The 13,191-nt window shown below is 39.3% G+C and overlaps 1 protein-coding gene across 2 annotated transcripts; it reads left to right on the top strand.

The window, feature by feature from the left end:
• The first annotated feature begins 3,237 nt into the window (after positions 1-3,237).
• LOC134816771 (uncharacterized) lies at positions 3,238-6,480 on the top strand. 2 transcript variants are annotated; one of them, XM_063825774.1, is made up of 6 exons: positions 3,238-3,426; positions 3,650-3,716; positions 3,901-3,989; positions 4,247-4,382; positions 5,201-5,414; positions 5,888-6,480. In XM_063825774.1, exons 1-6 carry the CDS (start codon positions 3,253-3,255, stop codon positions 6,072-6,074), a joined length of 867 nt encoding a protein of 288 aa, XP_063681844.1. In that variant the 5' UTR covers positions 3,238-3,252; the 3' UTR covers positions 6,075-6,480. The 2 variants fall into 2 exon arrangements, with proteins under 2 accessions (XP_063681844.1, XP_063681836.1); XM_063825766.1 differs by having other exon boundaries at positions 5,201-5,411; positions 5,956-6,354.
• Positions 6,481-13,191: the final 6,711 nt, after the last annotated feature.

The following is a 13,191-nucleotide window of genomic DNA, read 5'->3' as shown; positions in this document are numbered from 1 at the left end:
TAACAATAGTTATATGCATGGTTGATGTTGAACTAAACTGTGCAAAAGCTGCGCGCGCAATGCAAACTACAAGCGTTTAGTTGCAAATCAAGGTCTACCGAACTTTGTAGGGCGCGAAACGTTTTTATCTTGACGTGTTTGCGCGTCCTGAGTAATCAGCTCGCGGTGGGAGCATGCAATAGACTAGCAAGCTAGGTAAGCTTGTTACAGCTTAATACATGGGCGCCATTATAGCGAGCCCATGTCAATTTATTTTATATTTAGTATCCCACTTCAAATAACACCCGTCACAAAAGGGCCAAATAAGTGCAAAGAAACTGCTGCTAACTGCTTCTGTCGCGCGCGCGCTATTTGCAGCGGTTAGCAGCAGTTTCTTTGCACTTTCAACTTTGGCCATCCTGTGTCGTTACTTTGATCAACTAACCCTAGCCTCAACTTAACCCTAGCCTTAACGACAATCCCAACGCGCGGCTTTTTCTCGAGCTTCTCGCATTTGGAAAAACTTTACGTGAGAGAGGCAAGCAATGCCAAAAATAGTAAGCAATATATGATGTAAGATCTAGCTAGTTAATAGTGCATTGCGTTACAAATAATAACAAAAAACTAGGTATATTGCAATACAACGTAAATCAAATATATTGCTGTTCATTTTCAATTACATTGACAATTAAGTAATATGTTTTGTTTTTGTTTATCTTGATTGTTGATAGAATTTAATTCTGTATTTTGTTTTAACCAATTTAACTATTGTCATATGTTGTATGATCCGCCGCGCACGAGTGCGTGGCTCCTTCTGTATCGTAGAAACTCTACACTATAGTGAAACGACAATGGGGGTCACGACGTGATACAATTTCACAATAAGGTATATTTTAATTAATCATAATTAATAAAGAAAAAAAATATGTATGAAAATCCTTTTATAATAAATGCAGACCAACAAAATTTAATGTACATGTCCTAACTTTCGTTGAAATCATGAATCTGCTATAAATAAACTATTGTATCACTTATAATTATATGTTTTTAACCCAACTCCATTTAAATAATCATGCCCAAAGCTGATATGTTACTGACGATAATTAGGTAACACGTTTAGCAGATGTCTTATCAAGATGTCATTAAGCTACTTTGAAGATTTTAATCCATCATCTTGTCTAATCATGTAATTGGGAAAATTTACCTTCATGTTCAAAGTATATTGGCGGAGGAAAAACAAGACCTGATCTCTTATGACAGTAGTTTTATTGTGGTTGTCTCTGTTATTATATCATAATAACAGTCTTAAGTTCGTTTTCACTGTTATATTCTTCTTATGGGAAAAGTAGATGTAGTAAAAGATTTGTTATCATTTAAGAGTTGTGTGTGGGTAATGAATTCTGCGAGATTTCTATTATTCATTTAAGAATCTTATCTTGATGTGTTAAGATTTATTTGCAATTCTGGCCAGAATTACATGAGCTATTGAAAATTTGTTCCAAATGGCTTTATCGCCATCAGTGATACATGTTTCCACATTAACTATTGGCCCACCTTATGTATTAAGAGTTTTCTGAATCAGGTCCGCCATGTTTATCTATCATATGGTGGTTGATTTGTTTTGGAAATCAGCAGTGTTAGTGTACGATATGTGACTTATTTGAGATTTTCAGGCAAGTCGCTAAATTAAATCTCTGATACATCCCTTATATCTAATTTCGTGAACCTTTCAACTTGGTATTCTAGGCATCAAAAAAGAAATATCCATCCCAACCAAAGCCAAATTGAATGCACTAAGCACAACGTTAATAACTTCAAAACCAATCATAATGTTTTTCCAATAATCATTGCATGCGCACAAGGCACCAGTGGTGTAATGTTGCATGTTGGCACCCTACTGCACCCACAGCCCCCTCCCCTCTTAAAGTAGAAAGGTAAAATCGGACAAATTAGGTAATTTAAGAGGATACACCAGTAAAATCTCTAAAAAAATTTCTAGAGCAAAACACACAATTTTGCTAGTGCTTTAGTTAAGTTTTTCAAAATTGTCCCACAATCAAACTACAATTGATGGTAGCCACTAAAAAGGTGAATTCAAGGATTTAATAAAATTATCACGATTTTACACGATTTTTTATCAACCAGATCAACAGGTTTTGCTTATCTGTAAATAGAAACCTGCTGATTGAAATGCAACTATATTCGCAACCAGCTATATTTTGTGCTCATTATCTTTTTTAATCGATTCATAAATTTTATATAGACCTTTAAAACCGTTTCAATGTTTCGTGAACACCCTGTATAATATATAGTGGCTTATGTTAGTATTAGGGAGCAGGAAGAATGAGGAATGATAATAGCTATAATGAGAGTATATTTTTTTGATTCTTCCATGGTGCCTGATGTCGGCTATAAGGAGTGGCAAATATCAGTGACGTAACGTTACCATTGACCCCCCCCCCCCCCCCAAATAGCGGAGTCCGCAGGGCCCCTTTTTATGCCACTGGTAGGCATTAGGAGTAATCGTTACCATCAAATGCGTTTCATAAAAGTATTTTTTATAGCTTGAAAATAACGAAATGATTGCAGCTATTAAATCTATAAGGCTGCCCTACTTTGCTTCTCGCTTTTACACGGTACAATTTATATTTCAATACAAAGCGTTTGCCTTCTTCGAATCTCTCTTTCATTCAAGCTGGTCCTTCCCTTTTAGGTATAATAGTCGTATCTACTGAAGCATAGAAAAAACTGAGAGTCAGAGAGTGTTCAATAAACATTGATCATTTTGAGGACAAATTTGATGTATAAAATTGTACCACCATTATTTACGTTTATCAACATTTGGTGACATCGCTTTATCGTAGAAATTGGTGTTACAATTACATTTAATCATTTGACACTCCGCTTTAAATTTCTTTTGCTCTTTCCAATCATTCTAACTATTAAATGGCCACTTTACAATTTACATTGTCTTATCTGACACCCTTGTTGACTTTAAAACAGAGCTGCTATATAGTTAGGGACTATATAGTCCCTAACTATAGTTAGGGACTATATATGCTATATGCTCTATTCTTAAAACATTAGCTCACCCTCTTAAAACCCCACATAATGGGGTCGCTGGGGTCACGCTATTTAAGGAAAACTGATGATCTTTACTATCATTCTAACTATATACACATTAGACTTGTAACTGATTTTGAAAGACGATTAGAACACGCTATGTACAATGAAAATTGTACATATTATTATATTATTTCAGCTTACAATGACATGACATATAAAAAGCAAAAGGGTATCAATCCAATCGGATCAGTCATCTGCTTCGTCGTATATGTGATACTTTGTGGACAGATAATAACCCTTATTGAGAGTCAGTGGCTAATTGTTCCTGCTGGACTACAGGCCATCGTTAACAGGCAAAATGTTGACGGTCAAACGATCAAGGTTTTTATATGCTTAATTTACAACAAACGCTTTAAAGTTTAATGTGGCATTTTAGTTGTGTTTAACCAGAATTAAATTAACCAAGCCATCTTTAAAACGTTTTATAGTCTACCGAAAATATAGCTGAATTTGGGGACTCAAAGAGTTTCAACAAGAAGCTAAATTATCTTTCTATTCTCGCCGCACAAAAGTTTGAACACCTTATAAGTAAATGCTAACTCAGGTAAAAAGCAACTCTACTGCCGTTGGATCTTGTGGTCTTGTAGGAATGTGCTATCCTTTCCATACAGGCAAGTATTTCAACTTTTAACTACCGAATTTTCTGTTCTTATTGTACGACGTACGTGTTGAGTGTTTTATAAGAAAATCAAATCATCGAGACTTTGCCATGCAACTTAGATAATCGTCTATCATATCAAAAGTTAGCATCCAATCAGACCAATAAAGTATTTTCTAATACTTGCCACCACTCAGGTTCTATTTTAGCTGAGGATTTAGCAGTGAAGTTTGAGAAATGTCGACTGTATAACAACAAAGTGGAGTTGGGGGGGCAGGCTGGACTTGTAAGTCTTCTCAAATACTCGCATTTTATTCCATCATGGCTTAATTTGTGATTAGATTGTCTGAATTATTTCGTTTCAAAACCGAATTATAACCTGTATCCAGACTGAAACCTGGTGTTTCAAGTGTACGTTTACCCGACGAGTTGGCTAGTCAAATGGAGTTTCTACTCGTGTACACCAAAGTTGCCGATGTCCGTAAATAGAAGTATCATATTGCCGTAAAATTCCCGGACAATTTGACCGTCTGAACGTTTCAGATAGCGATATCACTGTACGGAGTTGGCCTAGGTTTCCTGACCTTGAGCTGGATCATCTCCATCTGCAGTTGCTGCCACGATAATATCTGCGGCAAAAACATTTTCCTGGTCCTGACTCACTTTATCACACTAGCTTGTACGTATATACCTACTTGTATTCGATTTTAAGTTGACTTATAAGGAGATGACGTTTACTAAAATTGGTAGTTCTTCAATTTGGGGTCATATTACCACGTACACTTTAAACATGCAAGACGTGAGAAGGTATGGCATGATTCTGTGAAGAGAAGTCTGTTTTAAGCAGATATCGAGTGTTATGTAATACATATTTAAGGAATATGTGTATTGTTTAAAGATGTGGATTCTCGTGGGGAGGTGATGTACATTTTGTTTACTTTTAAGGGGAAGGTTCTGCTGAACAGAACCTCCCTGTTAAAATAAACAAATGTGCCTCACCTCGGCACCTCCCCACGAGAATCCACATTGTACTAGGTATGATACCATAATGTTACCTTACTTAAACAAATAATCACCCGATTTAAGTTGTAATGAATTATTTTATCCTAATAAATAAAATTGTACGTGGTTAATTTATTTAACCAGGTTTCTACGCTACTTATTATTCCATTATTAGTGCAGTAACTTTAGGGTTGTAGGTGGCAAAATTCTTACTGTATCTTTGCAGCACAAACCGTGAGCTAAAAGAATTACATTTTATCATTTGGTCACGTCAAGTAGGTGCCTTTACCATCACACCCTCCAAATTAAGGCTTTAAGAAATCGTCTGCTCTTAATGACTTAAAGATCCGACGAAATGATTTCCGAAAATCGGATAATATTTTTAATTTGAATTGGAATCGTATGAAATTGCTATTCTGAAATTATTTATCGAACTTAAGACGACACAGCTGTTTAATTTCTCGCTGTTTTACCAACAATACACATCTCCCACAGTTGTGATGGTGGGAAGCGGATCAGTCACGTGGATGTTCACGTGGCACGATGAGAGTTGTGCGAGTGTGTACTGCAACGCCACACCCCTCTTCAAGAACAACTGTCTCTTTGGCTGGAGCCTGTGGGTGTTATCTGCTGTGATAGTTGCACTATTCTGCACCATGATAGCACTGTGTGCTATCACTAAGCGACATCTCTCAGCTGTAGGGACCTAGTAAGTGATGTTATGTGTCACAGTGTGTGTCACAGTGTGTGTCACAGTGTGTGTTGTACTTCTGTGTTTCTGTGTTGTTTAGCGATCGCAGAACTCTGGCAGAACGATTTAATTTGTCGAGTTCAGTAACGAATTTGTGGCGTTTATTTGTTTTTGTGACTTTTGCTTATTTGTGTCACATAATATGGCATGTATTATGTATTATTAATGAATCTAATTTATTCATCAGACTGCCGGGTCATCCGGCCAATTTGTGGTTTTACGGGTATTTAATATGGTAATAAACATTGTGCTAGGAGTGCATGCGTAATCAATTATAATGGTTACATCTTGATCATTGTCTGTATCATAAAGGAGAAAAAATGTAATGTTCTTATGAATTTATACCCGCATGTTTGTAAAGTATTCTTAAATGCATGTATACCCGCATGTTTGTACAGTGGTAACCAGCCCTGTGACCGTGTTGTCCCCAGTGCAGGTTCGACCCTATCTGACACCCCGTCAAGTGCAGGTTTCAGGACCACTCTCCCTGACCCGCCACAGAAATCCGCAGAATACCGATCCAAGTTGCGGAGAGGCCCGGAAACAACACGGGCTTCATGTTTGCTATGGTGTCGAACAGCCGGGAGGAGAACAGAGCCGGGGCCCGCCACAAGTTGAGCCCGTTGGACTTCAGACGCGAAACAGTGCCGCTTCAGAGAGATCTACTGCCAGGTTCCCGCGAGGAGGTCCTGGAGTGTACGGTAGTGTCAGACTTAAGGAGTTCTATTTTTAGAAATTATCTGAACGGTTTTGAGAACACCGCCGGGTGGATCTTTCCTGGGTATTTATTGAAAATTTAGTTTCAAATTGAAATAAAATTGAAAGAATGAAAGTTTAATCGATGAGTTCGGCTGTCGGGATCCAAAGCTCTTATTTTACTTATTGCGCGTTTTAATCAGATGTTTTAGTTTGATTTTAATGCTGTCAAAAATTTTGACATGCTGCAATTTTTATCGAAATTTTCATATCAGAATTAACTTTGCAGTTTTGTACATAGATATGTTTGAATGTAGCATTGACTTTAGACGCTTGTATTAATTTGTATTTGCGTGTCAGCCATCACGTGATCATGTGATGACCATTAGCATGAGGCATTTGCCAAGCACGCTCAGAGTTTCGTGCACATGCATCAGTCGATTTGGCTAATATTAGGCTGAAATCGTAATGTGTTGCGGTCGACGATCAGAAACATTAGACATTAGCCCCTACTCATAATGATGTCCAACTGAACGCTACTAGAATGATTAATAAGTTCAGGGCAAGTACTATGCTGATAAGGAGTTAGTGAATCTTTGGTGTTAAATTGTTTAATTAGTGTATCTCAAGGTTAGGGAGTTATATAGGGAGGTTATATTAGGGAGTTTGGAGGATTGTGGAGAATTATTGTTGATTGAGTTGTGTCGTGTGTATAACTCAATATAACCCCACCTTTGTGTCTCAAGGTTAGGGACTAGGGAGTTTGGAGGATTGTGGAGAATTATTGTTGATTGAGTTGTGTCGTGTGTATAACTCAATATAACCCCACCTTTAGCATCACAGCTTGCTGTTATGATAAAGTTTACTATGATAAGCTATTAGGGCCGTCATGATTTTCAAACAATATCAAAGATAACGTGCATCGGATAATGTCAGCTTGTTATATTGTAAGAGAAGTATTGCCTCATTGATATTGACATCGCAGCTTTTTGAGAATGTCAGAGTTAACAAGCACACAGTGTTGAATCATTGAGAAAACGTTTACGAGACGAAAATCGATGAATGTCTCTGTATCGAACATTTCATTTCACAAGAGGTCACACGGTTGTAAATGTAATACTGTCTTGAATGTGTGAAGCTGATTAAAAAACATATATCAAAATATTAACTGTGCTCTAAGTTGCTAAAATTCCTCACTAAAATCCACAATGATATTAAGTTATGACCATGAAATTCTTCGAGATGACTAGAATACTTGATACCTATATTTAATACTGTTGTAGGGTTTCTCCAGCGAACACTGGAGACTTCTTTGGGTAACCTGTTAATTGTCTAGTCATAGAAAAAGTTTCCTCCTAAAATAAAGTTGTAGGGTTGACATTCTGCTAAGATGATGTAAGTTAATTGATTGCTTTGGCAGGTAACTAATTGACTTAACTAAGCGACGTAAAGTCTTGCAGTCGCATATTAAGTGATGTAACTTGTAATACTTTCAATACTTCTATATTTGATATAAGCATTAAAAAGTGAGTAAAGTCGTGCGATTAGTTTATCAGCGAATTTAATCCCAATTTTATTTTTAGGTGGATAAAAATACTATTGCATATTCAAGTGTGAGAATTTATTGATAAGTTTACTTAATTAAAATTGGTCTTGAAATATGTCATTTTTACTTAGAGAAAATGCTGGATTTATCATTTCACATCGCTAGATTTCAGTTCTGGAATCAAATTTCCTGAAATTTTTGTCGCATCCCTTTTTCGAACTACACTTATTTCGCAAAAGCTGCTTGCAGGCCTTAATAATCGTATCATTTGAATCGTTCTTGAAACTGTGTTTGAAAATGATCTCTATTGCCAAATTACTCAGCTATGCCTTTTGCACGTGCAAAATCATTAAAAAAATCTCGCCATTCGTATCCATCTGCCAAAAGAATTTGGACAAGATACAGCCTTCACTTAGGCCATCCTGCCATAAACTTAAAACTTTTTAAAGGCATGGTTGACACTGAACGTTTTGCTGTTTTTGAAATTCGGGCTGTGGCCAAAGCGCATGCTAAATTTGAAAAACTCTAAGATTTTGGCTCCCTCATGAAGAAAATCATTCCTAGTCCCAGAAAGAAGGGACGAATTAAGGGGGCAGGGGGGTCTTTATGAAATTTCTCTCGAAATTGATTTTATAGTTGTTTCTGATTGAGGGGAGTGATACAATACAACTACACATGAGCGCTGACCTTTGACCGGCGATAATTTCGGCTAGGAACAATTTTTTTCCATGGAACCAAAAGCGACTGATAGTTATCACTCCCCTCTATCAGAAATAACTATAAAATCAATTTAGAGAGAAATTTCAAAGAGACCCCCCTTAAATTTCTCGAAAAATAGCATCATTTACATAACCCTTTCGCTTAGGGAAGTATTTTTATTCAACTTCATGGGGGTTATTCGGAATCAGCGTTCTAAAATACATCGTATGAAGTTGCTGTCATACCCTAGGGCGATTTTATGGGAGCGAAACGGCCAAGTAGTTATTGTCAGACGCCAAAATTATTTTCCTATTAATCAGCATCTACTACAGTTAGCGCGCACGTCGAGTAACGTACGCGCGCGCAGTACAGCACGCTTTTCTCTCTCTCTCTCTCTCTCTCTCTCTCTCTCTCTCTCTCTCTCTCTCTCTCTCTCTCTCTCTCTCTCTCTCTCTCTCTCTCTCTCTCTCTCTCTCTCTCTCTCTCTCTCTCTCTCTCTCTCTCTCTCTCTCTCTCTCTCTCTCTCTCTCTCTCTCTCTCTCTCTCTCTCTCTCTCTCTCTCTCTCTCTCTCTCTCTCTCTCTCTCTCTCTCTCTCTCTCTCTCTCTCTCTGATGACCACGGCGTCGCACTAATATACTGTACTACCACATGCATATTGCACGTCAGTCACTTTTTTGGTTGACGTAAATATTGAACATCCTTTATGGTTGGCAATGTGCCTTGAGGTGGAACAGATTGTGCTCAAAGAAACCCGATAACATGGAAATTGAAATGCATAGCAAGATAAAAGATAGTACTTTCAACTTTTAGCGTATTATGTACTATATAGGCTACTACAAACTGCAACACACACTGGCCTATTCCAACCTTTTGAGGAGAAATAATGTTAACTACGTGACGATCTCTACATTTGTGTTATACTTATAGTGGGGGTGACATTATTATTTTCCAGGGGTTTGCCACCCTAAAATTTTAACATTTTTGAACATTTAAAATATAATTTGGAATGATTTACAGTAACGTTATTCAAATCTCAAACAGAAAAAAGTATATTTCAAAGCTTTGTGTTTTGATCATATGATTATGGGCGTATAGTGATTTTGATTGCATAAATTTGATTGGGCAGTGATGGTGAGTGAGAAGATGATGGGAGTGCCAGCCAGTAACTCTGTCAAATGAACAGCCCACTGAGGAGTGGGTGAGCGCAAGCGCGAGAACGGCAGAGAGGGTGGCATAAAACGGAATACACGGCCACAGAAGAGACACAGAAACTAAACCGTGCGCGGTAAGTTAGCCAGTGTCTGAGAGCTAGTGTTGCCCGGCAGGAGGCATCCAAAAGAGGTGCCGTGGTGAACTGTGGAGGCTAAGTTCGAATGCAAGGCGAAGCAACTCAAACTGATGATGAAGAGGTAGACTGAACGGGAAGTGAAGGAAAAGGAAAAGGAAGGATCCAGCTGAGGTCTGGCTCATGTCAGGAAGTGATGAAAAGCTCACAGACAAAATCATCCGTGGCTGTCTACCCCGTACGTAGGCAGTGTCCGAGATTTCAGGCATCAGGATACACTGAAACAGTGCAGAGCTGATTACGACCAGGGTCCTCGCGGATACCCCGCCTCGGAGGTCGAGCCAATGCCCTGCTTTCGATACTAATGTCTACTGGTGGAACCTTCATATTTTCTCTACTAGCAGTCACTGTAACCCTATCACTCGGAAGGCCCCACAGCTCCTACATGGACGCACGGCCGGGAGCCCATGTAGGGATAAAAGTGAACGCAAGCCTTCCATCACATCCATCACAGATTCAAAGCTGGGAGGAAAAAAGGGAGGAGAGGAAAAAAGAAAAAAGAAAAAAGAAAACAAAAAAAGAAAACTGAGAAAGGAAACTAATTATCTGCTTTCAGACTGTCTTTGAAGTTGAGGGTTAGTCTGTAGATCTTGTTAATGGTGCTGGTTGAGAGTTTGATCAAACTTACGTCCTCATCACTGGGAGTATCCTTGCAATCAGACTGCGACATGAACGTGGAGGCAAGATTGAAGCTACCATTACCAACATTGTTGAGTAGGTTTCCACTGATATTTTGAAATTTGTCCCTAGGACCCTTCCCTAGGGGGCAAAAATGGAGCATATGATTCTCGTCCTCGATGAATAGCTGGTTGTTGTTAAGCTCGCAATAGTTGCAGGTCCTTTCATCAATTGGAGTTTGGTCATATCTCCCCCTTTCAATTCTAAGGTGATGCGAACTGGACCGAATCTGTGTGGTTGCCCTTCTGTCCTGAAAAGACCTAGCATAGGTTAGATATGGCTCCCATGCAAATTCTGTTTTGACTTCACTGTAGAATGATAGCTTTCTAGAATCTTTCACAAGAGAACCCCAGGAATCGCGGAACTGTTTTTTCAGGTTCTCTGTGATTAAATCAGGGCTGCAGGAGTCTGCGAGTGAGGTTGCGTTCAACAGCGACGATGAATTCCTTTCAAGAAGGTCGATGTTGTTGAATGATTTGATGATTGATTCGATGCCTACAAACCATGACAATTTGAGGTTAATCTGCTCAGTCATTGCAGCTTTGACTAGTTGTGTAGAGGGGAGGCTCATAACTCTTTTGAAATATTTAGTACTCAGTTTCAACATTTCAATAATGATTGGGTATGAGCCAGTTTCTCCCCAGGCTGTAGCATTGACTGCCCTTCTGTTTATACCAAGAAGGTATTTTAGGTGTCGTAGATGCACTTGCTCAAGTTGCTGTTTAGCGATGTGAGAGACCGCATGATCAAGATTGTGAAACTTGCTGAAGCTAGAGAGGACCTTATTGACGGTGGGTAGAACCGGGGCCCAAACTTGACAGCCGTAAAGTAGAATTGGCTTAACAAGGGTGTTAAATAATTTGTTAAGGCAGGATGCATCAACGAATCTCCGGTCTATAGTGCTTCTCAAGCTGAAGTAAGCTCCAAGTCCTTTACGGTATAGAGAGTCAGTTGCTTGCCGAAATTTCCCTGTGCTGCTTATAATAATCCCAAGATAGCAGTAGCTGGAGACCATCTCGATATCTCTTTCGTGAATGGAAGGACGCCAATTTGGAATGTCTGGTCCTTTGCCATTGAAGACCATGAATTTGGTTTTGGAGATATTGATTTCCAGACCCCATTCGTTACAGTAGTCCCCAATAATCGTAAGCAACTTTTGGAGAGACTCAGGATCTAGGCCGAGGATTACTAGATCATCAGCCCACGCTAGGTGAGTCACTGAAAGTCCAGCGAGTGTCGGACAGTTCGCAGTAGCTTCGTTAAGGAGGTCAGAAAGCTTTTTAAAGTAAACTTTGAAAAACTCAGGGCTAAGTGGGTGTCCTTGTTCAGTTCCTTTAAGGATCTTGAATGCTTCACTTATTTTACCATTCATCTTGATATGACCCTCTGATTTGCTGTACATGTCTTTGATGATGTCGTAGTAGCCACCATTGACACCATAGCATGCTAGTTTGAACATGAGAGCTTGTCTGCAGACTAGATCGAAAGCTTTGCGAAGATCAATGAACACTGCATATATTTTACTTTTGACTTTCTTGTATTTTTCTATGGTGGACATCAGCGTAAATATATGGTCATTGCATTGACTTCCTTTGGTAAAGCCTGCTTGGTTGGGTGGATCAGGATGTGAGATTTGGCGGTGATTAACGAGCCGAGATAGCAGCATCGTAGAGAGCAGTTTTCCGATACAGCTACAGACTGCTATTGCTCTATAGTTGTCAGGGTTCCTGATGCACCCTTTTTTGTGAATTGGTGTGATCACACTTTTGCTCCAGAGGTAGACTCCTGTCTCCAGGCACAAATTGAAGAGTTTGAGGAGGAGCGACTTCATATTCATGCTCAGACCCCGGAGCATTTCGTTGCTGATGTGGTCAAAAGAAGATGCTTTGCCCGATTTGAGTTCGCCTAGCGCAGCGTTCAGCTCATCCGATGTAAATGGGCTGTTCAGTGACTCATTAGGGGCAGATCCCTCGGATAGGGCGTTGGCTTCTTCGAGGAGAGCTCTTTTAGTGAGAGTGTCTACGGTTGGATGATTGTCAGAATATAGCTCAGAGTAGAACTGATGGAAAGAGTTGAGTTGCTCCGTTTCAGTTTGGACTTCTTCCTTCTTGTAGTTCTTAAGCTTCTTGAAATCTCTCCAGGATATAGTTTTACCGTTTTTAATCTTCTTGTTAAGACTATTGAAGAAGTCATCCCTTTTCTTATTGACAATCTTTCGATATCCTTTAGAGTTGGCACGATGCCGTGTTTTGATTCTCTGGTTATCAGGATTATTGTCGACAATTTTTATTGACCGTTTGAAAAGGCGTCGTGCAGTGTGACACTTGCCGTCAAACCATGAGGCGAACTTAGGCTTTGGATTCTTAGTTTGTTTAGAGATATCGAACTCTTTTTTAGCGACATCGTTTATGAGTTCTGTAATCTGCCTATTCAGTGCTTCAACTGCCTCATGGGTTTTTGGAGTGGATTCGACATCTTTGGTCAGTTGGGAGATTCTTTGAATGAACTCAGGCTGTTCAAATGATTTTGTGAAGTTGGCTAAACCCTCTTCTGTGATCTTGTATCGAAAGGGAGCTTCCTCGTAGATACTGGTGGGAGCTTGACTATTCCTTTGAGGGGCCCTTCGTCTATGCCAAAGGCTGAGTAAGATTGGATTGTGATCGGAGAACAGAGTGTGCGCACCCACTGAGAGGCTCTTGACACGGTGAAGAAAGGATGTTGATGCAATGAAGTAGTCCACTACGCTGTTTCCGTTCCACTTGTAGCATGT

This window comes from Bolinopsis microptera, chromosome 1, assembly GCF_026151205.1.
Source record: "Bolinopsis microptera isolate Bmic1 chromosome 1, MBARI_Bmic_1.0, whole genome shotgun sequence".
NCBI classification, from domain to species: Eukaryota; Metazoa; Ctenophora; class Tentaculata; order Lobata; family Bolinopsidae; genus Bolinopsis; species Bolinopsis microptera.
Note: the sequence above shows the minus strand (reverse complement) of the source record. Positions and strands in the feature narration are given on the sequence as shown.

Coding starts and splice junctions, on each gene's coding strand:
- LOC134816771 (XM_063825766.1), top strand. CDS start 3,253: ATGACATATAAAAAGCAAAAGGGTATCAATCCAATCGGATCAGTCATC. Junction 3,717..3,900: donor GTGCTATCCTTTCCATACAG/GCAAGTATTTCA, acceptor GCCACCACTCAG/GTTCTATTTTAGCTGAGGAT. Junction 4,383..5,200: donor TCACTTTATCACACTAGCTT/GTACGTATATAC, acceptor CATCTCCCACAG/TTGTGATGGTGGGAAGCGGA.